The 26050-nt window shown below is 67.4% G+C and overlaps 1 protein-coding gene across 5 annotated transcripts in view; it reads right to left on the reverse strand.

Annotated features, from left to right (window-relative positions):
* Positions 1 to 1086: 1086 nt before the first annotated feature.
* KIF26A (kinesin family member 26A) overlaps positions 1087 to 26050 on the reverse strand; it is a 39811-nt gene continuing 14847 nt past the window's right edge. For 3 of the 5 annotated variants that reach the window (XM_060149841.1, XM_060149926.1, XM_060150016.1), the window contains 13 exons: positions 20567 to 20757; positions 14578 to 14767; positions 10026 to 10238; positions 9395 to 9488; positions 8850 to 9112; positions 8553 to 8736; positions 8255 to 8417; positions 7769 to 7931; positions 4288 to 7162; positions 3163 to 3368; positions 3036 to 3056; positions 2518 to 2668; positions 1087 to 2322 (listed from right to left, as the gene is read on the reverse strand). In XM_060149841.1, the coding sequence (XP_060005824.1) occupies positions 2141 to 2322; positions 2518 to 2668; positions 3036 to 3056; positions 3163 to 3368; positions 4288 to 7162; positions 7769 to 7931; positions 8255 to 8417; positions 8553 to 8736; positions 8850 to 9112; positions 9395 to 9488; positions 10026 to 10238; positions 14578 to 14767; positions 20567 to 20757 (4896 nt within the window). In that variant the 3' untranslated portion in view covers positions 1087 to 2140. Of the gene's footprint in view, positions 2323 to 2517; positions 2669 to 3035; positions 3057 to 3162; positions 3369 to 4287; positions 7163 to 7768; positions 7932 to 8254; positions 8418 to 8552; positions 8737 to 8849; positions 9113 to 9394; positions 9489 to 10025; positions 10239 to 10802; positions 10951 to 12134; positions 13939 to 14577; positions 14768 to 20566; positions 20758 to 26050 lie in introns of those variants that run through there. The other 2 variants (XM_060150109.1, XM_060150202.1) reach the window with 2 other exon arrangements.

Raw genomic sequence — 26050 nt, forward strand, 5'->3', positions numbered from 1 at the left:
GGGAAGCAGCTTTCGACAGCAGAGAGCAAGGAGGCGACCCCGGGGCGGGGCCACACGGCCACACAAAGCACCGGCCCAGGGAGGGTTCAGGGAACCAGCTTGCAAACTGTTAAGTGCTCTCGGTCCTGGAGCTGCTCTATCCCAGAGGGACACTCCTTGAGGCGAGGCCTCGTTCACTTATTCGCTCGTTCATTCATCCGGCATGTGCCGCCGGGGCCCCACTGGGGTTCAGCCCTGTGCCCGACGAGGGGGTGCAGCCATGACTCAGCCCCCACCACGCCCCCAAGGGGCCCCATCGAGGCCGGGAGATGGGTGTGACGTGCCGGGTGGATGCAGCCCCGGGCAGCCAGGCCACCAAGCAGGGGCCCCGACACTCGCCGCCCGGAGGAGAAGTCCCAGGCGTACGTAGGGGTTTGCGAGGGCCCGGCTGGCTGGGAGGGGCCTCGAGGTGCCCGCGTGGCTGCCTGCGGTGGGGACACCTAGATGGGGCGGGGGCGGCAGCCAGGGGGCAGCCAGGGCCATCGGGTAGGGCGGCCTGAGCACAGCAGAGAGGGGCAGAGTGGGGAGGGCGGCTGTGCTGGGCGGGGACCCCCTCCAGCTCAGGGGGTCCTGAACCTTGACGTGCCCGTGGAGTGTCTGCTCGTCTACCTCCTGGAAAGGCAGGTGGGGTCTCCCGTGGGGTCACCATGGCCGCTGCCAGGATTTCCCCAGCTAACATAAGCTCTGGGAAGGGGGCCAGGAGCCCACCAGAAAATGCTGCTTCCCATCAGCCCAGCCCTGCCCCTGGCTCCCTGCCTCAGGGCCCCGAGAGCCGGGCAACTCAAGACGGAGTGGCTGGGGAGGGGGACAGAGAAGAGATGGGGGCTTGCATCCCAGCCTGCAGGAGGACCTCCTCCCGCCCAGTGCCTTCTCGCCTACAACGCTGGTCCCTGCATGGGGATGCTGTAGGGTTTGTGGGCAGAGGGAGGGTCCCCTGCTGACCCCGAAGCCCTCTGACCCCGTGGACGCATCCCTCCAACGTTCCGCAGCCCCCTCGCCCCAGGACCCTCAGAGGACTGCACGCCCAGTGAACTCAGGAGCCGCGTGAACAATGAGTGCATCTTTTATTCACAGATAAAAGCTGTAGCAAGATATTATCTACACATTTGTACAAACGTTTGGACAGCCCTAGAAAACACATGACGATCAGAAAACAGAACCCGCAGTGACGGGAGCGTCCCGCTCGCCGGCGGGCTCACCCCTGGTCTACATTTGACAAGAAGTGGCTCTGAGGACCCCCGCCCTGCTTGGGGACCCCCAGAAAGAGCCCGGCCGGAGTGACACCTCCCATAGAAAACCATAAAAACATAGACCATTTGTCTTCAAATTCCAACTGCAAATACCTCAGTTATAGGCAAAACGATATAAAAATACGAACCTAACAGAACCTTTACAAAACCCTCCCCCCCCTCCCATTTTTGTGTGTGTTGGTTTGTTTTTTGCTTGTGGTTTTGGTAAGAATTCCTGCCGTGGAAGAAGGCACCAGGTGCCTTCAGCTCAACCCTTGGGCGCCGCCCTCCCGGTGACCTCAGAACAGAGCAGGTCCTGGGGAGAGGAGGGTCGGCCATCCCCGCCTGGAAGACCCCACCGGCTCAATCTGCGCAGAGAACACACGCAGGCCGAGGTCTGGAGACCACCAAGGCGGGCTCTGCTGAGCGGAAACAGCTATGAAAGAAAAGCAACCCTGAATCCTAACCCGGAGCCCGGCAAGCCCGGGGCTGTCTTGCTACATGGAACTGCCTGGCTGTAAGAAGGCGCGATTAGATCAGTCGGGCCGGCGGCCCCAGCGCACTGTCTGCTGGTGTCTCGAGTCCTTAGCACCAAACGCGAAAAGGAGAGAAATCCAGTCCAAGGTTAAAGGCACTTGCGTTGCTGTCTGGGGGCGATAGTCTTCCCGTGTCCTGCTCACTCGCTCCTCCGTCCACGTGCTCGGCCGGCCCCTCCCCTGCCTCACGCTCCATCGCCTCCAAGACCCGCGGGTCCCCACTGGACCCTCCGCATCCTCGTCCCTCCAACCCCCGCCACATCCTCGCTCCGTCCCACGTCCCGTCCTCGAGCCCCCGACACCCCCACCCCCTCCCCCGTGTCCCAGTGCCCAGCCTCAGACGTCCACCTCCTGCGGCCCCGGGGCAGCGGTGGCGGCGGCGACGCTGATGTCGAAGCAGGTGACCATCATGACGCGGGCCTTGCACAGGTTCACGCACTGCTCCAGGGCGGCCGTGGCGCGCTCCAGGGCCTCCAGGTACTCGGCCGACTCGGGCTCCAGCTCCGGGTCCACCTCGACTAGGGATGGACGGCAGACCGCTGGTCAGGCCGGGGTCCCCGCAAGGCCCAGGAAATGCTTCTCTCCCTCCCAGCCTCTGGGTCCCCACCTGGGATGGGGTGAAGTGGCTGGACTAGGGGTGCAGGTGGGGTGCAGAGCCTGGGGTCCTGCACCTGCGCCTCCCAGGGTGTGGGGGGATGAGCGGGGAGACTCACACTGCTCCAGCCAGCGGCCGGGCTCCACCATCAGCCGGCCCTGGGTCTCAGCCAGCTCCTCGCGGAGCGCCTCACGCTTGGCCCACACCTCCTGCAGCCGCTGCTGCCTACGCTCGGCGAGCCGCAACTTCGCACTGACGCACACCGGGCCCTGGGCGGCGAGGACGGCGGCGGGTGGGCTCAGGCACGGAGGACGGTCTGCTCCCAGGGGCTCCGTGAGCCTCGCTCCACCCCCCGGGCCCGAGCAGGCAAACAGCAGGGCCTCAAAGGCAGGCAGGGGGTAGGACCTGGGCCCCTCCTGCCCGAGGGAGCTCACGCCACGTGCTCCCAAAGCAGCCTGTGCCTGTCTGGAACCCGGGCCCAGGACGAGCGGGCACGGCGGTGGGAAGCACGCCCACACCCCGGCGTAACTCCAGGGCATGAGAGCGGTGGCCTCAGGACCCCTCCAGCCCCCCACTCGGCCCACAAGGGCCATCGGGAGATGCCAGGGGTTCAGGGGCGAGCGGGGCCTTTCCTACCTTCTCTGCATTCTGGGAGGGCTGTGGACAAGAGGGCAAGATGAGGTCAGTGAGCTGCCCTGCCACACCCCAGGGGCCCACCGCGCCCTCCCAGGACCGCCTGCCCCCGGACTGCCCCAGCCCCGACCTCGGCCGGGTCCTCCCTCGGGGGCAGGCAGTGCCGCTGCAGGCGCTCCACGTCATCAATCTCGTACACCTTGATCTCAAAGGGTTCCTTCAGCGAGCCAGCCAGGGGCAGTGGCAGGTCCACCCACTGGCCGGGGAGGCTGGGCTTGCGGCCCAGGGCAGCAGCATCGGGCAGTGGGGCCGGGATCAGCCGTCGCCGCTGCAGACCTGCAACAGAGAGCCAGGCGCTGGGTGAGCAGAGGCCGGACCCCAGCCCTCAGCCCAGGACCAAGAGGGGCGCCTGGCTGCGGTTCTGACAGGCAGAGCCCACGGGGGTCCTCCCAGTCCTGAAATGCTCAGCCTACGCCGGCCGGAAACCCGGCTGCCCCTGCCTGCCCGGTGGGAGAGATGGGCTCCTGTCCCCCAGCCCCTCCCCAGCCGGCCTGGGATGGCCACACCCTCCCTGCTGGACAGCAGCCTCAGGGTCACACCCGCCAGCCCTGGAGGCAGCCCTCCGACAGCCTAAGGGGCCACGCTGCTTCCTAATGGCAACCGTCTCTACCGCACCGCCTCCGGACAGGCTCCCAAGCCAGGCCCATGCCTGTGGCACCAGCCACATCTCCCAGCACACCCCTCCCTGCTCCCCACGCCGGCCTCCTGCTTTCCCAGCCCACCTTCAGCCACGGCGTGCCTCCCCCGCCCTCCCGGAGGACAGCAGCCAGTGGCCAAACCCCTCAGCCACACACAGCATGAGAAACAGGCCCACACTCCCCAGGTCCCCAGAGACAGAAGGGCCAGGGGCTGGAGGCAGGAACAGCACAGCAGGGGGCTCCCAGGCAGCTGGGCACCAGCCCCGGGGGGGAACACCAGGCTTGGAGCCCCAGACCCAAGTCCTCTCCCGGCTCCCCCCACCTCAGCAGGGTGCCCCGTGTGGCCCACCCCTGCCAGCCCGCTCTGAGGGCATGGGGACCAGCCTCAGAGGCAGCGTAGGGACCGGAGAAGGGCACACGCTGGGTGCATCTACAAACGGTAGTGGCTGCACACACCTACAGCCTGAACAGCCCCAGGCACGTCTGTGAAACCGTCGAGGGCCGCCTACACTGGGATCCGCGAAGGTGGGGCCCTGCAGGGGCTGGGCCACACCCACCTGTGGCCCTCTTCTTGGGGGACTTGAGGCTGCGGGAGCGGGCGCCCGGGGATGCGGCCCCACTGTCGCTCATTGAGTCAGGGGCCGAGGAGGCGCTGCCGGTGGCCTCGCTGTCGCGCATCATGCTCTCGTAGCCGCTGCTGCCGCCGCTGTGGTAGAAGAGGGCCGTGCGGCCCATGGCGGGCGGCAGCTCCCCGCTCAGCACGCTGCTGTTGTCGCTGCCATGGCCGCTGCTGTAGCGCTGCGGCCGCCGCGGGGCCGTCACCTTGCTGTACGGGGAGGGCAGCACCGGGCCCGCGGGCGGCCGCTCCTCGGACACGTTCACCCCGCTGTCGTTGCCGCTGTCCGAGTCGGCCGAGCCCCACAAGGGGCCACTTCGGCCGTGGCCTCCGCCGGCCGCCAGCTCGTTGACGCGGCTGTGGGCGGCCCGCAGCGCCTGCTTGGTGCCCATGATGGTGCCCCGGCTGGCCTTGGCCCCAACGCAAGGCACCGCTCGCGGGGCGACCCTGGGGCCCGTCACTGGGCCCCCAGGGGTCCTGCCCGCCACAGGGGCCAGCGGCTTCACCGAAGCACCCAGAGCCCTGGACCCGCCTGCCGCCGGGCTGCGGCCCTTGCCCCCGCTGGTGGGGGGCTTGGGGGCCCCCACGCCCTTAGCCGGGCTGCTCCTACAGGCAGGAGCGGGCCCAGGCGTGGGGCTGGCAGGCGGCACACCCAACCTGGGCATGGCCCGGGCCGGCCTCCCGGGGCCTTCCCTGGCCTTGCTGCTACCGTGCGCCAGGCCCTCCTCGCACCGCTCCAGAGACCCGTGAGTGGCAGGACGGCACCCTGCCTCTGCCTTGCCAGCCCGGGCCTTCAGGCTGGATGTGGCCCTGGGGATGGCGTGGTCGGCCCGGCCGCCAGGCCTGGCCTCCCCCTCCCCTCGGAGGCAGGTGGCAGCCCCGGCCCAAGCCAGGCTCCCGGCCTGGGGAGGGGCCGGCGCCGGGCTGTTCTTGTGCTCCAGGCTGGACTTGCGCACCGGCGGGGCCGGGGGGGCCGCCCCCCCGCCAGGCCGCGGGCAGGGGTCCCCTTTGGAGGCCACACTCTTCTTGCTGCTGGACGTGGCCTTTGGGCTGCCCAGGCAGGCCGCTGCCTCGGCCGAGGCGTCCCCGAAGGATGTGCAGGGCGTGGTCACACCCAGCGTGGTGGCTCCCCTCCGCAGCGGTGGGATCTGAGCCACGGCCTCTGGCCTGTGCGCTGCCCTGCCCACCTCACAGCCGTCCACCACCCTCCGGGCACAAGCCAGCATCGGGGCCAGGCCGGGGGCCCTGCTGGCAGAGGCCAGGGGCAGCAGGCCACATTCGTCCGCCCGGAGAAGCCAAGGGTCCTCGAAGAGGCCTCCGGGGCCAGGCGGGCCCGGGGCCAGGCGGGGGCAGCCCACACGACTGGCCGCTGAGGTAGTCCTCGGTCTGCGGGGAAGGCTGGAGTGGATGGTTGGTGCTGGGGCGGCCCGCCGTGGGGACGCGGCGTGGGCCTCCCGGCCAGGTCGGCTGGCAGCTGCCGTGGCCTCCTCCGTGGGACGAGGACTCTGGGCGGGGCCGGGACTGTCCGGTCTGTCCTGCTCTGAGAACTGAAAGCTGCTGCCCTCCAAGGAGCCACCCAGGATCGGGGAGCCCAGAGGCTCAGGCCCCGCTGGCGAGCCGGGGCTCAAGGGGTCTGGGCTGGCCCGCGAGGGAGGCCGCGGGGCGGGGCCGAGGCTGTCGGCTGTGCACACGCTGACCTCGCTGAGCCACGAGCTGACGGAGGAGCCGTGGCTGCCGCCGGCCGCGGCCGCCCCGTCCGGGGCCCCACCGGGCGCCTGCGAGGTGTACGCGTCGAACTCATCGTTAATGCTGCTGATGATGCTGACAGGCCTCGAACCCGAGGCCAGGGCCTGCAGGGAGCAGTCGCTGCTGAGGCTGGCCAGGCTGGAGGGTCGCCCGGGGCCGGCCAGCCCCCCCAGGGACAGCTCCTCCACCAGTGTGAACACCAGCTCGTCCTCGCCGTTGAGCTCCACGGGCTGCTGCAAGGTCACCGTGGTGGTCAGCAGGCCCCGCTCCAGACACTGGCCGCGTGCGGAGGGGCGGGGGCAGCCGTCCTGCCCGCTCATGCCCACGGGGGGTGTCCGTACCACACCCACACCGTCGGCTCCCCCAGGCTCCTCTGGGGCCCCGCCAGCTTCCAGCTGCCGAGGCAGTGGGGGGGCCGGGCTGGGCAGCGGCCTCCTGCCTCTGCCCCCCGTGGCCTTATCCGGCACAGGCAGCTCGGGCCTGGCACTGCCGTCCTCTCTCTGGTCACCACCAGCCTTGGAGGGCTCTGGGGCAACCCGGTGGGTATCTGGGCCGGGGCTGCCGCGAGGCGTGCTGGCGGCCAGTGGGGAGCCCACGGCTTTCCTGGGGGCCGCGGCCTCGGGCAGCGAGGGCTTCCTGCCCCCGCGGGCCGGGCTAGCCTGGGCTCCACTGGTGCCACCCAGGCCTCCTGGGGGGCCCTCGCTGCCGTGGATGCACTCCAGCCGCTCCTGCAGCTCCGCGAAGGTGCTACAGCGGAAGTGGTCAGCGTCACGCGGGCCCCGGAAGGGCTGGCGGCGGCTCAGTGCGGGGATGATGGGCACAAAGTCGGGGGGGCCCTCGCTGTCCGTGAGCTCGCGGTCCGACAGCGCCGCCCCCCCCGGCCCCACGTAGATGACGGTGTCGCAGGACTGCTCGCTGCTGGATGAGTAGTCGGGGTCGCCGGGCGAGCTGGGGGCCAGGCGGTCGGGGTCTGGGGCTGCAGAGCGCGGGTGGAAGGGTCGCAGGTGCGGGGGGCGGCGGGCACGGCCTTCCTCGCAGGAGCTGTCCCCACCCGAGGAGCTGGACGCGTACTGGGAACAGAGCAGGCCCACCTGAGCGGCCTCCCCGCCTGCCCCCCTTCCCCCGCACCCCAGCCGCACACACCACGCTCCAGTGAAGGAAGTGACAGCGCAGCCACCAACCGTGTCCCATCAAGCACTGGACCGGCACGAGAGGTCTCAGGCCGCGAACATAACCGGACCTCCAAGGAAGCGCTCAGCCGAGTCACAGGGGGGTGAGAACACGTGCCCTCAGCACATGGCGCGTAAGTGCAAACCCTGGAGTCAGACCCAGGGCACCCCGGGGCGCCCCTAACTCCACCCTCCGGCCCGACGGAGGGCTGCCTGGGCCGTGCCCTGCTGGACCAGGCCTGGGAGGGGTACAGGCCACGGAAATCCCACCAGGCTGCCCTGAGCACACACCTACCCCTGGGCCAGGCAGATAGAGGCCAGACAACCACAGCCCCCAGCGCGAGCAGGTCCGGTTCTGCTTGGGGCGACCTCGAGCCTGGGCCCCGCCGCCTCTGGGCAAGGCCGTGTGGGCACAGCCCTGTGACCCCAGGACGCGGGGCCCGGCACCCCCACCATGCAGGCAGGGGCCCTGGGGAGAGGGAGGGGCAGGCGGGAGGCGGAGCCAACCTTGACCTTCTTCCTGCGCAGGCGGTGGAGGTGGGCGGCCAGCTGCACGGTGCTGAGCGTCTCGGCGTGGCGGGCGGGCGCATCGGAGACGTGGGCGATCATGGTGGTGCGGCAGTTGGCGGTGGCCAGGGTCTCCCGCAGCAGCATGGTGAGCCTGTGCTCCCTGGGGGCCGGGGAGGGGCGGGGGTCAGGGGCTGAGGGCCCAGGAGGGATGCCGGGTGGGAGGCTGGGCGCGCGGGCTGCCGCAGGGCCTCTCACTGGACCAGGGCCAGGCCTGGAGCCTCGGGGTCAGGGCTGACCCCCACCTCTGTTCCCCACGCCCTGGGCGCCAGGACCCCCCGCCCCAGCCCTCGGGCAGCAAGGCCCGTCAGGTGATGGAGGAGCAAAGAACTGAGGGGCTCAGGGACCACAGACAAGCTGGACACGCCTGACGTGGGCTGGGCTGGGCTGGGTCCCCAGGGCCCCGGCCAGGAGCCCACCACTCACCTGTAGGGCACGTGCTTGGCTCCACTGACCAGGGCCAAGATGACGCTGCCCAAAGCCGACAAGGACAGATGTGGCGGGCCCCCGGGGGCCTCCCCACCCCTGCCAGGTGCCCCCTCACAGCTGCCAAAGTCGATGAGGTGCAGGCGGCTGCGGCCTCCAGACACTGAAACCACAGGGCAGGAGGGTGAAGGCTCGGCCGCAGGGCACTCAGACCCTGCCCCGCAGCCCACACCCGGGACAGTCCTGCCGAGAGGGAGGGCGGCCGGACCCACACCACGCAGGCGCCACGGCCACCTACTTCCGCCCCTGCCACACTTCTCCACACGGTACTGGTACACGTGCAGCGTGAAGAGCATGTGCGAGCCGCCCAGGGCGTCCTCGCCACCGCCGGCCTGGCTGGCGCTGCGCGCAGCCAGTGCCGCGTCCAGGTAGAAGGCCGCCTTCTCAGCCGTGGGCGCCCGCAGCTCACTCTGGTTCTGGAGCTGCAGACAGACGGACAGCGGGGAGGGCGCCTGAGTGGCTCGGGGCCGAGCCGCCACCCCCACGCGGCCCCCAAGCCCGCGGCCCTGCTCCCCGCGCGGCGGCCTCGGCGTACCTGCGCCCCGCAGACGGGGTCCTCCCGCAGGTACACCCCCGGGGACTGGGCGTCCTGCAGGCTGCTGGAGGCCACCTCGGCCAGCAGGTCCCGCAGGCTCTGGTCCCGGCCACACACCTCCACGGCCGAGACGCGGACGGAGAAGCGGGCGCCCACCCTCTCCTTGCGCTCGTCAATGAGCCGGAAGAGCCAGGAGATGGCGCAGGGCGCGATGCCCAGGCTCTGGGGCGAGCTGTCCTTCCCGATCATGGTGTACGACTTGCCTGGGGCCAGCGTGACAAGCCCTCAGAGCCCAGCAGACCCGGCGGCTGCTTCCCTGGCCCCGCCTGGGGCCCTCAGGCCAACCTGGGGCCGCTGAGACCCCGGGGGCCTCTTCTGACCCACTCCTCGGCTCTACCTTCTAGGGCTACAGGGTTTCAGCTTCCTCTCCACAGCCCCCCCGCCCCAGGTGCCCACCTGCTGCCCGTATGGGATATGCCCACCCCCCACCCCACCCAGAAATGGCGCCCAGCGACTGCAGAGAGGGGATGGTAAGGGGCATTTACCAAGGCTCACGTGGCCAAAGGAGAAAATGCAGCCATCGGCCCCACTGACCACCGACTGAAGCACGTCGGCCACTGTCCCCGAGCAGACCTCGGCCTGGGGGAGAGGCACAGAGTCAGGCAGCCACCGGCCTCCCGCCACTTCTGTCTCATCACGTACAGACAGTGAGTCCACGAGGTGGCCGGGAGGGCGCCCAAGACCAAGGACACAAAAATCTCCACGTGGACACAAGACACACACGGACCGGAGATGGACACACACACACTCACAGCATGAACCAGCCAGACACAGCTGACAGGCACACGCAGTGTGCACGCACACACACAGAAGTCACAGTGCCCTTGCGGCCACGCCGGGCACACACCATGCTGCACGCACGCACGGCACACACGGGACACGTGGAGGAGCACCTCTGGGAAACAAAGCACCATTCGGAAAGCTTCTATGCGGCATGGGCTCTGAAAAACTTGGCCTGAGAACCAGGCCAGGAGCTGGGTGGAGACACCACGAGGGCTGGGAGGCCAGCGAGGAAGGGGAAACACAGCTGGCCTCCCCACCCCCCCCACCCCGCCCAGCCCCGGCTCTGCACGAGAAGGCCCCGCCCCCACCCGAGGCCGCCACTGTCACCCTCACCTGCTCCGAGTCCTGGGGGAAGACGGCATCAAAGGCAAACATCTTGGGAACGGCAGCCGTGGTGGCGTGTCGGGGGCCCGCACAGCCTGGGGGCCCCGTGGCCGGGTCATAGAGGGTCACCTGCTTCTTCCTCAGGTCCACCTTCAGGAAGGACGAGGACTCGGCCAAGCGCTGGGCCCCCTGCGCAGGCCAGATCCGCAGCATGACCTTCACCTGGGGAGGTGGGCAGGGCGGGCATCTGAGCAGCTGCTAAGTACACGGCAGGAGGGGCTTCACGCGAGTCAGGACAGTGGGCCAGGCCCCGGCGTGGGGTCCCCGCCGCAGGAACGCGGCGCCGGCACCCCAGCTCCAGGCCAGAGCGCCTCCCACATGAGGTCAGCCATGCAGGGAGAAAACGAGGGCCAGCGAGAGGAGAGGCTGGCCGGGAACAGAGCGCGTCAGCACAGCGCGGGGGGCACAGGGCGGAGGGAGGGCAGGACAGGGGGAGCAGACTCCAGCTGCCCCAGTGAGCAGAGAGACAGAAGGACGAAGACGGGACCCAGAGCGCACCCCACCTCGATCTGGGGCTCCTCCGCACCCTCTCGCTGACTCCGAGGCAGAGCCAGCACCAAGGGAGCTGAACCCAAAGACAGGCCTCTGAGAGCAGGGTCACCCCACACAGGCCCACCCCAGGCCCGCCAGCTCCCCGCTGGACCAGCCGCCATGGCGACCCACCCCCGGGCCCGCACAGGCTTCAGAAGGGGGAGGGAACACACTCAGAGAGGTCGACTGTCTCACCCGTGTCACACAGCCTGCCAGTGGGTCTCCTGAAATCCCAAACCCCAAATCTGAGGGCGGAGAGAGAGGGGCACGCAGATTGGGGCAGCAAGACCCGGCCCAACCAGACAGGAAGGCACAGGCCCCGGCCCCGCCCACAGGGTCCCCTCAGAGCCCCACGCACGCTCCTCCGAAGGCGTGTCCTCCACCCCTGATGCGGAGGACAGGGGCTGCCTCACAGCCGGGGCCTCCCCACACCCCCCAGCTCCCGACCTCGGGCTCCACGCACAGCAAGGTGCAGCCCCGAGGAAAGACAGCCGTGCGCCGCGGCCAGGCAGGCGAGGGGCGCGCGGGCTGCACGAGCAGCTGCCTCCCTGCTGAGGGGAGGGACAAGTGCCCCACACCCCGGCCCCCCACGTGTCTGTCCAGCCTCACCTCCTCCCGGGAGCCCTTCCTCCCGGCTCCCAGCCCCAAGCCAGAGGCCTTCAGAGCCCTGGGCACATCCTCCCGTGTCTGCACCTCAGGCGGTGGGTGGGCAGGAGTGTGTGGAGTGAAGGAAGGACAAACACGCGGAGGGGGACGGGCCTGACGCCTGCGGTGCCCTCGGGGAGAAACGGGATCTGGTGCTTCTGACCCCAGAGCCGCTCGGAACCCCAAGGACACCTGGGGCAGGACTCCGGGTCGGCAGGACGCCAGAGGCAAGCCCACTGGCACAGAACCCAGAAGGAAGAGGGCGGGATGATCCCAGAGGAGACGGGAATCCTGAATCCCCAGGCCAGGGGAGATGGTGGAGAGACGAAGGCTGGGGTGGGGGCCCGGGGTGGGGGCAGAGCAGAGCTGGACAGGGCTCGGCTCAGCTCAGGGCCCAACAGGCCACCAGGCAGCCTCTGCCACTGTGAGTCCCCCGAACACAAAAGCAGATACAAGGCTTGCCCGTGCTCCCTACCCACGTTCATGCCAGCTCCTGGGGCTGGACTACCAGCCCCAAGGCCCTCAAGGGAACAGAAAGCTCAGAGGGGAGGGAAGCCAGGAACCAAGAGGCAGGAGCCCAGAACAAGAGACACTGCAAACACCCCCAAACCCGCGTGGAGAACAAACACCCTGGGCCGCGCATCTTGGGTGTGGCCAAGGGGGGCCGAGTGCTGACAGGGCAAGCCACCCTGGGGGGGGCCCTCCCAGGAGAAGGCACCAGACTCCGGTTTCCGCTGGAGGACACCGCCCTCCGCTCTCCGGTGAAATCTCCGATTTCTCCAGTACAGTGTAAATCAAATTACCAGCCTCATCTCAGAGCCAATATTTTTCACGGGTTTAATTGTAACTGACAGATACATAACTCCGGCGAAATTGGTTTACCGTGGGTAGTTCGCACGAGGCACCATCTCCGTCCCTTTGGCATGTGGCAAATTGACATGCAAACTCGCGCCGCCGTAAGGAGAGGGGGTCCTCCGGGGAGACGCGGAAAGACATACTTTTCTATTGAGCTCCTCCGAACCTGGGCTCCATTAGCCGAGAATCGATTCTCTTATTCCCCGACGACATGAACAAAACTATTTCATTTCCAAACGCCACTGCCAAGCAGATGAAAACGTGCATTTCCCAGTAATTTTGGGCAATTTTTTTTCAGCGTGAACTCCTGGCCGCTTCAGGAGCCAAATGGGTTCTGCGGATTGGAGAGCGTTCCCGGCGGGGAGGGGACATCGCGTGCGCCAGCCCCACGCCACGCGCCACCGTCCCAGCTAAATGCCTGGGTCACTGTCTGCGAGAATCCTTTCATTACCGCGGGGAAATGACAGGGTCTTTGCGCCACACAAGCACGTCTCCCCCTAAATGTTCAGATATTGCAAAGCCCCGCTGAATAGCAGCTAGGTAGGGAAAAAATACATTTTGCATAAAAAGGGGCTTCCACTCCTGAGAGACGGCCCAGGCAGCCCCGGGGGGAGGGGCTGTCTTCTTTAATACCGCACGATGATGAATTACCTTAAGTGGTACATTAATGTCAGGAATCGAGTGTAATCTAACTTTCTTTCCTCTGACAATATTAAATGCCTTTCAGGAGGCAATTCTAACTATGTGCTCTTCATGCAAATAACATCCAGGGAGCTGGGGAGGGGGCTCCGGGGGGCACAGTGAGAGGACCAGGACGGGCGGCCACAGGCTCCCTGCCGCAGGGGACCAGGGCACAGCGGTGGTCTGCCGGAGAGAGGGGAGGAGCCCCCGCCCTGGAATACTTGGGTGGGGGGCCTGGCCCCAGGGGGACGGGGAGGCCTGCTGGAGCCCCAAGTAACACGGCGGCGGTAAGAAAGCAGGGTCCGCACCACGAGCCTCCCCAACCCTCCAGCCACCCAGCCCCCACCCCAGACGGGCCGAGTGACCAGGCCCAGAGCTGCTTAGAGCCCCCTCCCCACGGCCAGCTCGCGGTGTCCTCCCTCTGGCCCCGGCACTCCCACCGCCCAAGCAGGGCCCAGATTCCCCACTTCAGCAAGCTCCCGGGGGACACGTCTACCTCCATCTCAGGGCGTGGTGGTGATGGGGTGAGGGAAGGCTTCCTGGACGTCCGGACACGGGGACTGACCTCCGGGAGGCCGAGCACAGAGGCTACAGCAGGAGGGCCAGGGGGAGAGTGGGGTGGGGGCCTGGGGAGCAGCTCGGGCCCGGGCAGGGTGACCCCTGCAGATGCCTCAGACCCCTCTGCAGACCCGTCACTAGGAGCAGAAGCCCCCTGGGGCGTGTCCTAGGCGGCAGGACAGACTGAGTCCAGGGGTGCGTGGAACCCGCCCCCCCAGCTCTGCAGGGGTTGGGCCTCTGGGCACTGGAAAGGCCGGACCCAGGGCCCGGTGGGCAGCCGCCACTCTCGGGGAGGGGCAGAGCGGGCAGAAGGCCAGGGAAACGCGATGGGGTGCACGCTCAGGGTTGGGGTCCTGTCCTCACCCCAGAGCCAGTGGCCCTGGTGACAGGCCCCACCCCGCTGTGCCCCCAGAGGCACAGAATCCCCCACTAATGCACGCACGCAGAGCCGCACAGGCAGCCCCGACCCAGACCTGGGGGGCCGCCACGGGCAGCCCAGATGGGACCAGGAGAGAACCGGTCCCAGCCAAAGGCCACAGGAGCCGGGAGGCAGCCAGCCTGTGCCCGGGCGAGGCCTTCTCCACTCGGGGCCTGCGTCCCCACCTGAAGCCAAAGGCCACAGGAGCCAGGAGCAGCCAGCCTGTGCCCGGGCGAGGCCTTCTCCACTCCGGGCCTGCGTCCCCACCTGAAGCCAAAGGCCACAGGAGCCAGGAGCAGCCAGCCTGCGACCGGGCGAGGCCTTCTCCACTCTGGGCCTGCGCCCCCACCTGAAGCTGGGACGTCCTGACTCAACTGCTCCCCCACTTCTCAGGTCAGGCTGCGGCTGGGCTTTGCCGGGACTCTGGATAGCTGAGGGGTCCCACCCCTGCCCCCCGGACCCCCTGAGGGCAGCACACCAACAAAGACGAGGCACGGGGGCTCTTGGGGCCAGACCCCACCCGAGTCCGGGAAGCCCTGGCCGTCCCGCCCCACACTGAGACCAGCCCGTGCCCCTGGGACCCTCCCACCCACTCCCTGGAGGCCCACCACAGTCTGCCAGGCTCCCTGCCACCACCTGGAGCCGTCACGGTGGGCCTGGGCCTCCGTTGCCCCATCTGTACACTCACCAGCCTGGTCCAGCCCAGGAGAAGGAAGCATCCCCTCCACCTCCCGCACCCCAACCCGCAGCTGCCCAGACACCCCAGCCTCGTGCCACCCCCCAGGGTCACCCCCAAGTCAGGGCAGGGCCTACCTTTCCGACACTGCTGGGGTTGTGCTTGGCCTTGGAGGCGGCCCTGAGCAGGCAGGGGGGCACGGGCGGCGGCCACAGCTGCAGGGCCCCACTGAAGTCCGTGGGGTAGGTGGCAGCTCCTCGGGCGGCGGGGGCCGGCGGCGGGCGGGGCTTCTTGCGCTTGGAGGCCAGGCTGAGCTTCTGGGCAGCCCTGGGGAGGGGAGGGGCGGAGAGGGCAGGGGCGGGAGGCGTGGGGAGGGGAGGGGAAGGGAGAAGAGGCGGGTGCGGGTCCTCAGAGCTGTCCTGCCACCCGCCCCACCCTAAATGCGGCTACACGGCCACAGGTCATTCCCCCCCAGCCAAGCAGGGGCCCCCGGGGCTGGGGCCACCATGCCAGTACAGGCCAGGCGACAGAGGCCCCAGGCAGACACGGGACCCCGGCCCCCCTCCACACCCCGCACTGAGGGCATCCCCTTTCCCCCACCCTCTGCCGCCCCAAGTCCCCAACTCAGCAGCTGGGGCGGGACGGCACATGCTGGGGTCAGCCACTCACAGGCTGTGTGACCCACACGTGGTGACTTAGCCTCTCTGTGCCTCGATTTCCCCATCTCTAACATGGGATGACATGACCACCAGAGGCCCTCTTGTATAGCCCTGAGGAGCGAACGCATTCAAGGCACCCAGCACAGGTGACACAGACGGGCCTGGGTCCAGGCGGCCCTGGTTCCAGATGGCCCAGGCCTCCGTCAGCCCCCCCACCCCGCCCGCCTTCCCGGCGAAAGGGGCTGGAGGTCAGAGTAGGGCCAACTCAGGGCTGAAAGAAGCTGCCCACCAGGCCTGCAGGCAGCCCCCCGCCGCCCCGCCCAGCTGCCCCTCTCCCGGTCCTGCTGCGCCCGCCCTCCTTCTCCCAAAGCCCCCAGGCCCCTGAGTCTCACCTGTGCCCCTCAAAGGGGCCCGACAGGAGGGCCTGCACCCTCTGGGCACACGGCCCCCAGCCCGCCTCCCACTTGGAGCAGCGACCGGTGTTTTGCTTAACTCCTCTCATCTTTCACAGGAGCTGTCTTTTAAGAGACCCCAGGGACGGCTTTCCTCCTAGCGAGGTGTCATCAAGGAAAATAAAAGTAATCTACGGTGCGGGGCGGACCCTTCCTAACTCAGTGGGGCGGCCGGTGCACGCCTGGCGGGGGCGGGGGCCTGTGAGCGGAACCCACGAGCTGCCCGGACAACTCGGGCCGGGGCCCTCAGCCGGAGACGCGGCCCCGATTCCTGCCTGAGCGCATGTGCCCTAAACCCAAAACCGCCTGAACAGAAGTCCCCAAGACGTGGGGGAAGGGCAGCACAGGGACTGCCCGGCACCGGCCTGTCCTGGGAGGCACCGGCTGGGCCCTCGAGGAGACTGGACAGGTCAGCAGACCACCACGGCCGAGGTGTGTCCCCCGCTCCCGTCACAGCTGGCTCCCCGCTCCTCCCTAGGTCAGGCAGGGCCACCCAGGGTCCCCGAGGCTGGGGTGGGGCCACCCTGAACCCCCCAAGGCTCAAGGGGACGTGAAGGCCAGGAGGACGGGTAAGGCGCTGGGGGAGACAGGACACCAGAAGGCAGTGCTCTGCCTGCTGCTCAAGGCCACAGACGGCTCTGCACCCTCTGTGACCCTCTCAGGAACCAGGGTGTCCGGCACAGACCTCAGCCCCCTCCGTCACCCTCAGGTCCCAGCAGCAGAGCACAGGGAGGTGTCCTTCCCCGCTGGACACGCCCAGGTCTCGCCTGGACAGAGGCTGGGCCCGGAGCCATCTGAAGTCCCGCCAGCCCCACGAGGCTGGAACGGTACTGGCTGGGCGTCTCTGCCCCGTGGTCTGACCTAACTCGGGGCACCCCCTCCTCCCTCCCTGGCCCTGGGTCAGCCCCCGCGGGGCTGGGAGCTGAGAAGCTGTGCCCAGCCTGCCCAGCCCTCCAGGTCTCTGTTCTTACAGGCTTGCCTCACCGGGCATGATTCAGAGGCCTCGGGACAGCACTGTCTCCTGTGATGAAATCCAGCTCCCTTCAAAACCGGGACAAGCCCGTCAGCCACTGAGCAACTGCACCTCAGCTCACACGGTCTGGGGGTGGTCTCGGGAGGGTCCCAGCCTTCTGGGTGCACAGACCTGGTTTCCAGGCAGTGAGGGTGGGGGAGGAAGTGATGCCAGGCTTCACAGAGGCTAAGAGAACACACAGGCACCACACTCAGGACCCTGAACACCCACTGCATTGTTGGGGAGCAGGGTTGGGGTGCGGGGTGCTCAAGGCAGAACCTGCAGGGGGCGGGTGGGCACGTCTGAGTGGTCTGGCTCTAGAGAGGAGACTTGGAAAAGCAGGAACTTCACCTGCACGCACAGCTCTCCTCGTCCTCAGAGGACACCTCCCCCGGGAAGCCTTCCCTGATGCCCCCACACTGGGCTTCCCCAAACCCTGTGCCTGCTGCTACCACGGGAACCATTCCACGGCCTGAGCCACAAGTTCACACGGCTGTGTCCCATCAGGTGGGGGCTCTGGAGGGCAGGGTTTTGCCAAGCCCAGGCCTAGAACACAGGGAAGCTCAGGATGGGGCCCGGAGGGAGGGAGTGAACTCATGAATGAGGGAGGGACCGAGCTCCTCCAACCTCCCTCTGAGCCCCCAGCCCTCTCACCTAATCCCAGAGGCCTTTCCCCAGGCTCACTGGCCCGGGTCATTAATTCACATAAACAGAAAAGAAAATATTTGCCATTTTACAAAGAAAAATTGCCTCTTCCAAACAAGAAGGTAATTTCACAGGCAGTTGGCCTTGACGGTGAGGTCCTTAATCACCCTGAGGAGACACACGGGCCTGTTTGGATGTGTGTGGGGGTCAGTTACGGCCAACCCAGGGCTTCCTGCCTGGGCCGCCTGGAGGCCGGCGGACCAAGCCACATGCCACATGCCACGCCCCACGCCTGCATCCCCCCCTCAGAGCTGCCTGCTAAGGGGGCCTACGCCTCCGAGGCCGAGGCCCAAGGTCCTAGCAGCCCTGACCTGGACCGCTGCTCCCTGCCATGGCCCGCTTGCATTTTGCACATCACCTGGGAACTTCACGCTGCGGCTACGAAGCTGCCTCACGCACCCTGCCGGTGAGGGACACCTCTCCGCGGGGCCCTCCTGCCCATGCACCTCTGGGCAGCACCCGCTCTGGTTCTGGGCCTCTGCCAGGTGCCACACCTGACGTTCCGTGGCCTGGGCACCCGGGCTGACATTCCGTGGCCTGGGCACCCGGGCTGACGTGGGGAAGGGGGCTCCGCTGAGGCTGCAATGGGGCGGCGGGGGTGCCTACGAGTGCAGGGGGCTCCTGTCGCCGAAGGAACCCACCACTCGCCCTGCCCTGCACCTGCCCAGAAGACCCCCAGCAGTTCTTCCCACGCCATCTAGATTCAGGGGTCCAGGAGGTGAGCCCCGGAAAGGCCCAGAAGCGCGGGTAGGAGAGAGCGCTAACGGACGCATCTCGGGGGAGGAGAGGCTGCAGAGACAGGAAGGACGGGGACATCACACAGCGTCCCGAGGACTCGGGAAGGGGGAGTCAAGGTCACCAGAGCCTCCGGAGAAAATGTAATTACTGGCGGCCCAGCCTTTCCAGGACTCTGGTGGGGGCTGCCACGCTGAGCTCTCAGTCACAGCTGTGGCTGCAATGCCCGAGCGACCCACCCAGCCCAGCTGAGGGCCTCACCCCTGTGCCCTACGCCCTGTAACAAGACCCTGGGCACCAAGCCACCCACAGAATCACCCCCACCTTGGCTCGCCCACAGCAGGGTGAGGGGCTCGGAGGTGGTCGGGAAGGCCCGCGGCTAGCATGCCCGCAGGGAGTGCTCAGGGCCGGTGGAGAACCCAGATCCTGACCCCACCCTATCCCGTCTCCACTTGGCAAACACCGGACTCCTACTCAACCCTCAAAGCCTGTGTCCTGCGACACTGCTCGGCTCCTTCAAAGGCTCCATGCTGCTGTCAAAGGCTGACAGACCCCACCCCGACTACCAGAAACTTCCGAGGGGCAGGGCATGGGCTGGGTGTCAGCTTTGCCCCCCGGATGCCCAGTGAGGGATGCAGGTGGGAGCACGGAACATGCGCTCAGCTCGTGCCCGAGGCCCCCCGGGGTCCAGCGGCTCCTGGTCCTTGGGGACTCTGGACAAGCCCCTTTCCCCTCTGAGCCACAGCCCCACAAAGCAAAGAAGAGCACATAAAGCTGAGAGCACCCCCCCTCACCCCAACAGTGAAGGGTGCCACAGCCCCAAAGGGCAGAGGGTCTCGGGCCCAAATCAGGCACGAGCTGGAGACGGTGTTCCCATCAGGAACACCCACCCCACAACGTGGCCCAGGACCCTCCGGAAGCCGCTGTGACTGGGGGGATCCAACAGGCTGGAAGTAATGGCAGCCGGCAGTGTCCCCCCCCACCCCACCCCCGCCCCATGCCTTGTAAACCAGCCCCCAGCCCCCAGCCCCCAGCCTGAGCGCTTGTTTCTATGGTAACTTCCCAAGGTCAGTGGAGGCAGCCTAGCTCAGCTGGAGACAAAAGGCGCACCCCTCCTGCGGGCCCTAGGCTGCTAACGAGCCAGTGTGGCGCCCAGACCCCCGGAGCTGGTCTTCGTCCTCAGAGGGTCTCAGGCTTGAAATCCCCCAGCAAGCATGGCCTGATGGAGCGCGGTCACTGCCCAAAGCCCAGGGGCAGAGCCTACCCGGGCCAGGACACCTCCCGAGGCCCGCTTTGCCCCTCTCGTCCCCTGCCACAGGGCTCCTGGGCCCTCCAGGCAGGCCCCACCTGCCCCGGAGACAGAGTCCCAGCCGGGCTCTCTGCACCTAGCTGGGGTGGTGAGCCCGCACAGGGCCACGATGCTGTGCTCACCAGCCCGGCGCCCCCCAACACCCCACCGTGTGCCCGCCACTGGGCCAAGCTGACGCGGCGCAGGCTCCTGGGATCAGGGGACCAGATTAGCGCCCGCAGGGGCTGCTAATGGGACAGTGACCCGTGCCGGGCCAGCCATCACCGCTCATTACCACCGGCACATCCTGCATTCCCCACACCACAGGGGGAAGCTTGGAACCCAAGGGCATCGCCGGGGGGCGCGCAGGTGGGAGAAGGGACCCCCGGCTCCCACACACCACTCCCCCGCACCCCGCACCTTGCTGACGCAGCGCCCCGGCCTGCCAGGCCTCGTCCACGCCAACCGACGGCCCAGGACCTGGTGTCTGCGGGGCCACGCAAGGCATCCCGGGGACGCGGACGGAGCAAACACCGGGGCCCGGTCGGCCCTGCGCACTGGAGCTCGGGCCTGGGACGGGGACCCACTTGGTTCCTGCTGCCGGTGGAGCCAGACCTGACAGCAGAGCCGTGAGGGGGTGCGCCAGCAGCCCCCCAGGAGGCGGAGCCCGGTAGGCGGGGTGTGGGTACAGCCGGCGCCCAGGACAGCCTCCTCGGTCACCCAGGGATGCTCCCCCGGGCCCGTTCTACGCCTGTGCTCCCCGACTGCAGGGACAGCTGCCCTGAGACCTGCCTCCTCTGCCTCCCCTCCACGGCCACCCTCCCCCTCCCGCCGGCCCTGGCTCAGGGCCGCCCGAGGACATCCACCACCCACGGCTGAGCGTCCTCTCGCTGGGCCAGCGTCCTCTCAGGGCCTCACAGACATCAGCTCGCTGCACCTCTGAGGAAACTGAGGCACAGAGAGGTTACGTGACCTGCCCAGGGTTGCACAGCTCGGAGCGGCAGAGTTCGAACCCTGTCCTTGGCTGTACCCCACCCCCAGGGCGAGAGGCCTCCACTCACACTGCCATCGATGTGGCGCCCTGAGAGGCCGGACGGACGGAAGGACGGCTGCGAGCTCCCCTTCTGCTCGACTGCCGGCAGCGCAAGGCCACAGATCTCCCCGGGAAGGCCCACAGGCTGCCAGGCCAGGGGCTGAGGTCCCCAGGCCCCCTCACACTGTCCACGCCCAGGCTGCCCCCAAGCCAGGCCCCGGGCCTGCCCCAGGAGGACGTACCTGAGGAAGAAGGAGGCTGCGGCTGATGGGCCCGTGGAGGCTCCCGCTGGGATGCCTGGGGCTGGGGTGACCAGGGCCGTGGTGCAGGCCCCGCCGCGGCTCCACGTCTTCGACGCGCCATCAGGGCCCACAGACGGGGGGCCGTCCCGGACTGTGTCTGCCACCGCCACCGCGGCCACCGCTGCTTCAGCCTGGAGGGAAGCAGGGAGCCCGCATGAGGGACAGGCACCCGTCCCTCACCGGGGAGCCGGGGAAGCAGGCCCGTGCACCCCGGAGCCCAGCAAGCTCCCTGGGCCCTGCACGCGCGGGACCAGCCGGCTCGGGGAGTGGCTGGAGCAGAGGCGGGCACAGACGCCCGCCAGGGACTGGACTTTCCAGCCCCTCCCCCTTCCAGTTCCAGAAACACAGTGACCACAGTGGTCAGGACCGACGGACAGGGACCACCCCCTCACCCCTGGGCCATCCGTCTGGGAGCACCCAGAGGCACGACTGAGAAGGAACCACAATAAATATTTGTCATGAGCGCTAATTGCCCCACGTGTGATAATGCATTGTCTTCCCATCACCTGAAATACTACTCCGGCATTTCCAACTCATTAGCTAAAATAAATTCCGGAAAGGGAGACAGGCTCACAGCGGAGCACAAAGGTAATTAAGCGCCCCAGGACGGCGCCGGCAGACTTGAGATCCGCCCACTGTACATTACATTTACGCGCACGCGTCGGGCCCTGGACCCCCAGGCCAGACCTGGCCCTGGAGGGGGATGGACGTCGGCCACCCCAGCCCCATCCCCTTCCCCAAGGCTCCCCAGGCACCACAGCCCGGTCCCTGGGGCTTCTGGCTTCACTTGGCCCTGAGCCCTGTCCAGGGAGTCCTCTGTACCTGGATGAAAGGACAGGGGCCTGTCTGGTGAGCCTGCCTGTGAGGAAGCCAGGGGGCAGCCACACTCCAGGGGGCCTAGCGTCCTCGGGGTCTCCCAAGTGACACGGCCACAAGCCATCATGGGCCCCAGGAGGAATGTTCCAGCAGGAGGTCCCGCCACCTCACAGCAGCATCCCTCCTCACCACGGCAGAGGGTCTCACCCCACCCAGCCCGTGGTCAGCACCAGCTCCCAAAACCCCCTAGGGACACAGCAAAAACATGTCTGCCAAGGAAGTTCAAAGGGAGCCCCAAACCTTAAGCTGGATGGACGCCAAGCACCCCCACCTGGCCCCCCTGCAGCACCCCCAAGGCTGCAAGGACAGGTCAGTGGCAGAGAAGGGCCAACCGGGAATAGTCCAGGCCCTCGCCAGGCACTGTGCTAGCGCACCACACCCTGCCACCTGCCTCGCATCTGCCTATAGGGCAGAAACTCCTATGCACCCCTCAGAACCCAGTCCGGCCAGCCCTCTCCTTCTCCAGGCCACTCCCTGTGCCTTCCCTGGCCTCCCCCAGCCCTCAGACCTCCCCCAGCTTCCCCCAGTCTACGTAGTGCTGCCAAGTCACAGAGAAACAAGGCCAGGCTCAACTACCCAGCACCATATTCTCCGATCCCCCGAGCTTGCATGAGCACCTAGTGCATGCCAGGAATCAGGAGGCCCCGGAGGGAGCCTCTCCACTTGCCCGGTCTCCTCCACATCCATGGCACCTTGCCTGGCACACAGCAGGTGTTCAATAAATCTGTCCTCCAGGAGCACAAGGCGTGGCAGGGAGACGCGGAGCTCACGGCCAGGAGGTGGGCCCTGTGCCCCAGGGCAAGGGGGGGGCTGCAGGAGCAGAGGGGCACCCGCTCACAGGGAACATTCCACAAGGGTGGGGGGGTCAGCCAGGCCTGGACCTGGATAACGGGAACCGGACGCTGCTTCTCCTCCAGGCAGCTGTGGAGCTCAAGGCAAATGTGAGTGACGCGGGGCAGCCAAGGTCCCCGACAGCCTGGACGCTGCCCACTTCCCCTGCGGCCTTACACGCACGTGACGTGCGATGCTCCCTCACCTCAAACGTCAGTCCCTTTTCTGTCACTTCACATACGTGCTCCCCGTGAGAGATCTAAACTCCTTTGTCGAGCAGAGCGGTGGAGGACAGGACTGATGTTAAAAGCTGCGTCACCCACAGGGCCTGGCCTGGGTCTGGCTGAGCAACCCCCTGCGAGCAGCGCACGGCCGGGGGCTCCCGGGGGCCGGGGCAGGGCTCACCCCCGCAACACCCCTGGTACCCACTGCCCCAACTGGCCCGAGGCGGGGCCCACGTCCAGCAGCCCAGGCTGGCCAGGCTACGCTGGCCAGCAAGGCCGCCTGGATGGCAGGGGACAGGGCTGTGAGGTCACGGCCCCACACAGCTCTCCACCCACTCCCGCGGGGCCCAAGCACCCCACCTCCCACGCCGGCATCTCTGCCTTCAGCCAGGACGTCCGGCCCCACCAGCAACGGTGCAGGCCACCCAGCCTGCCTACGGCCGGCCGAGCCCCACACTGACCTGTTGGGGGTCCCGCACGCGCCTCGGCTCCGCCGGCCCACGAGCTGCCGGTTCCTGCCGGAAGCAGAGCCCAGACGTGCCCAAAGAAGCCGAGGGGGCGGGGGAGGGAAGACACGACACGACACAACACGGGGACAGCAGATGGGGGGGGGGCGGCCAAACAGAAAACGTGATGGAGGTGCCACAGCAGCAAGGAAAGAAAAGCATGAGGAGAGAAGCGTAAGGAGGACCCGCCGTCCCGGGAGGCCCCCGCGGCAGCCTCCAGGCCTCTCTGCAGGGCGCCCACGACGGGGCGCCGGGGCGCCAAGGAGCATGGCCTGGGAAACACCAAGCTAACCCATTCCTTAGGAGCCCTCTGCGCCTGCATTCCACATCTGCAAGATTGTGGCCCGTGAAGGACAGCGCTCCCCAGCTCCTCAGGACAAATACCTCTCCGGGGGCCACTTCGTGCCCAGAGGAAAGGTGGGGAGGCAGAGGAGGAGGTGGCTAAGGGGCGGCCAGAGCTGAATCTTGCCCTGCAGGGGGCACGGGTGGCATCGTCCACTGGGCATGTGCCGGGCCCCCTCAAAGCTCTGCCCGGTCACCCAGAGGGCCCCGGGCTGGGACGGTCCTAGCCTCTGCAGGTGCCTTGTCCCGCCCCCGTGTCACAGAAGCACCTCACGTGGAAGTGGGGGCCCATCTGTCCAACTTCCACTCCACGGGCGGGTAAACTGAGGCCCAGAGGGGGTACCAGCAACGGGTTAGCCAGGTCAGAGGGACAAAGCTCCCTCCATCCCACGCCGTTTTGGCCTTGTCCCCGAGGACAGGTGAGCACCCACCAGGGACCCCCGCCAGGGTTCACAGGAAGTGGGGGGAGGCAAGCAGGCTGGCGCACAGGCAGCAGGAGCCAGGTCCCCAAGCCGGGGCCACCCAGCCTCCATGGACAGAGGGAAGTCCTGGCTCCACCAAAAATGACCTCACCTCCCACTCAAAGCAGCGTGCAGCACCTCCTCCAGGAAGCCCTCCATCCTCCCTGTCCAGGCCGAGCCTCCGCTGTCCCAGCCCCTGCGGCAGGCTGGGAACCCTCTGCTCCAGGTCCTCCTCCACGAACTGTGGGGCCCTGGGTAGGGCCCAGCCTGTGTCTACAAGACTAGGGAAGGTTCGCACAGGCTCTGCTAGCCTGGACCCAAGGTAGCTGCACCCTTCACCCCGTTACTCAGTCCCACCCTCAGCCGCCCCAGGCGGTGCTACCTTTAGCCTACCGTGGGGTCAGGAGGCCAAAGCCTCAATCTCTTGGCATCGGCTGTAAAATGAGTGCAGATGTCCTGTGAACATCTGACGGGGCCCTGCCAACATGGGGGAGACATCACGGTTCACAGCCGTGTCCCCGTGGAGCAGGCCAGGGCAGAGCACCTGGGGTGGCCCACGGGCACCTCATCCCCCACAGTGGCAGAAATGCCTCTGCCTGACACAGTCTGGAAAGCAACTGCCCGACTGTCCCGCTGGGCGGCTCCCACTGCCGGGAATCATCACTGGACACTTGGGAGGTGAATGACCCGGAAAGGGCCGAGCTCTGTGCTCTGGACGGGGAAGCGGGCTGCAGTCTCGACAACAGCGTGGCTGGCTGAGGGCTGCTCCTTCCGGACAGTAGACAGCCATGCGCACAGAACGACCCCCGGCAGCCCATGGGGCAGGCTCCCAGCCACAGCGCCTAGAACATACCAGGCCTTCCACCCACCTCGCCCGCCCAGATCCAAGTCTGCCTAGAGACTGTGGCGCCCAGGGCCGCTGATGGGCTGTGGTGGAGATTCACAGCACGTCTCTCCGGAGGTATTTAATTCTAGAGCCTAACATGCAGTATTTTAACATTCCAGGGCTGCCTCTAATGATCAATGCCCCGGTTCAGGGGAAATTACCTCATCTGAGTCCAAAAGTTCTATTTATGGTTCTAATAATCTCTCTATTGATCGCCAGGACCGTTGTCTAATTATAAATCCACTCCCACCCACCCTGAACGCAATCAATGCACACATAAAACCAACAGGGAGCCTTAAATGTTCACGTTTTACGGTGTGCAGGCCACCGGCGGGGCTGCCCAGCTAGAGGCCAGTGAGCCCACCACAGCGCAGGGAGGCTGCACTGGGGCGCTGTGCCATCCCGCCCTCTCCCACCTCCGCTCACCCCACCCCTCCGCCTCCTGGAGCCCTCAGAGCCGCGGCCAAGCCGTCTCTCCACCTGCAAGACTGCGCTCAGCTCCCTCCCAGGTAAGGAGCCCCCTGGCCATTCCCAGCAGCCTCCTCTGCCCCCATATACTGCTCGCTGGGCCCACCGTCTCTGACACTTCCCTCCAGGCCCAGCTCAATGGCACCTCCTCCAGGAGGCCGCCCGGCTCTCTCGAGCCCCTCGGCACATCCCTCCCGGGCAGCCCAGCTCTCGGGCCAGGAGGCACCATGGGACTGGCACGGCAGAGGCTGGCCTCCCTCTCCTTGACGTCACTCAGGACTTAACAAACGCACGAGTCGGAAACGGTGAGGCCACACCCAGGGGGCGCTGTCACACCAACTGGAGGCTAGTTCAGACCCAGAAGTTCTTCCTGGGAGCCCCCCGTGCACCCCAGGCTACTGAGGGCCAGGGAGGCCCCAAGGACAGGGCAGCCTCGGGCGGCCCAGCTCCAGCAGCGAGTCACAGGGGGCCAGCTCCCAGCAAGGGCAGGGTCTCGCCAAGGGCCACCCTGGAGGCAGCAACGTCCAGCCAGCACATCTCGGTGCCGTCAGAGGGGCCAGCAAGCCCAGAGGCGGGGCGGGGCAGGGCGGGGGTCAGTCCCGCCCAGGGGCTGTACGGACTTTGCCCCAAGAGCTGGGGGCCCTCCTCGCGCCTCCATGTCCCACAGCCCCAGGGGGCACGGAGACCCCAGGAGACGTCTGCCTCGCGCTCTACTTCACAGACACTTGCTGGGCGAGTTGGTGCGGCTGGCGCTGCGGCGACTGGAAAGGCTTTCACAGCCACGCGCCCGTCTCCCTGCCCCTGGGGCTCCACGGGGGGCGGACGACACA

Source organism: Lagenorhynchus albirostris, chromosome 1 (assembly GCF_949774975.1).
Source record: "Lagenorhynchus albirostris chromosome 1, mLagAlb1.1, whole genome shotgun sequence".
NCBI classification, from domain to species: domain Eukaryota; kingdom Metazoa; phylum Chordata; class Mammalia; order Artiodactyla; family Delphinidae; genus Lagenorhynchus; species Lagenorhynchus albirostris.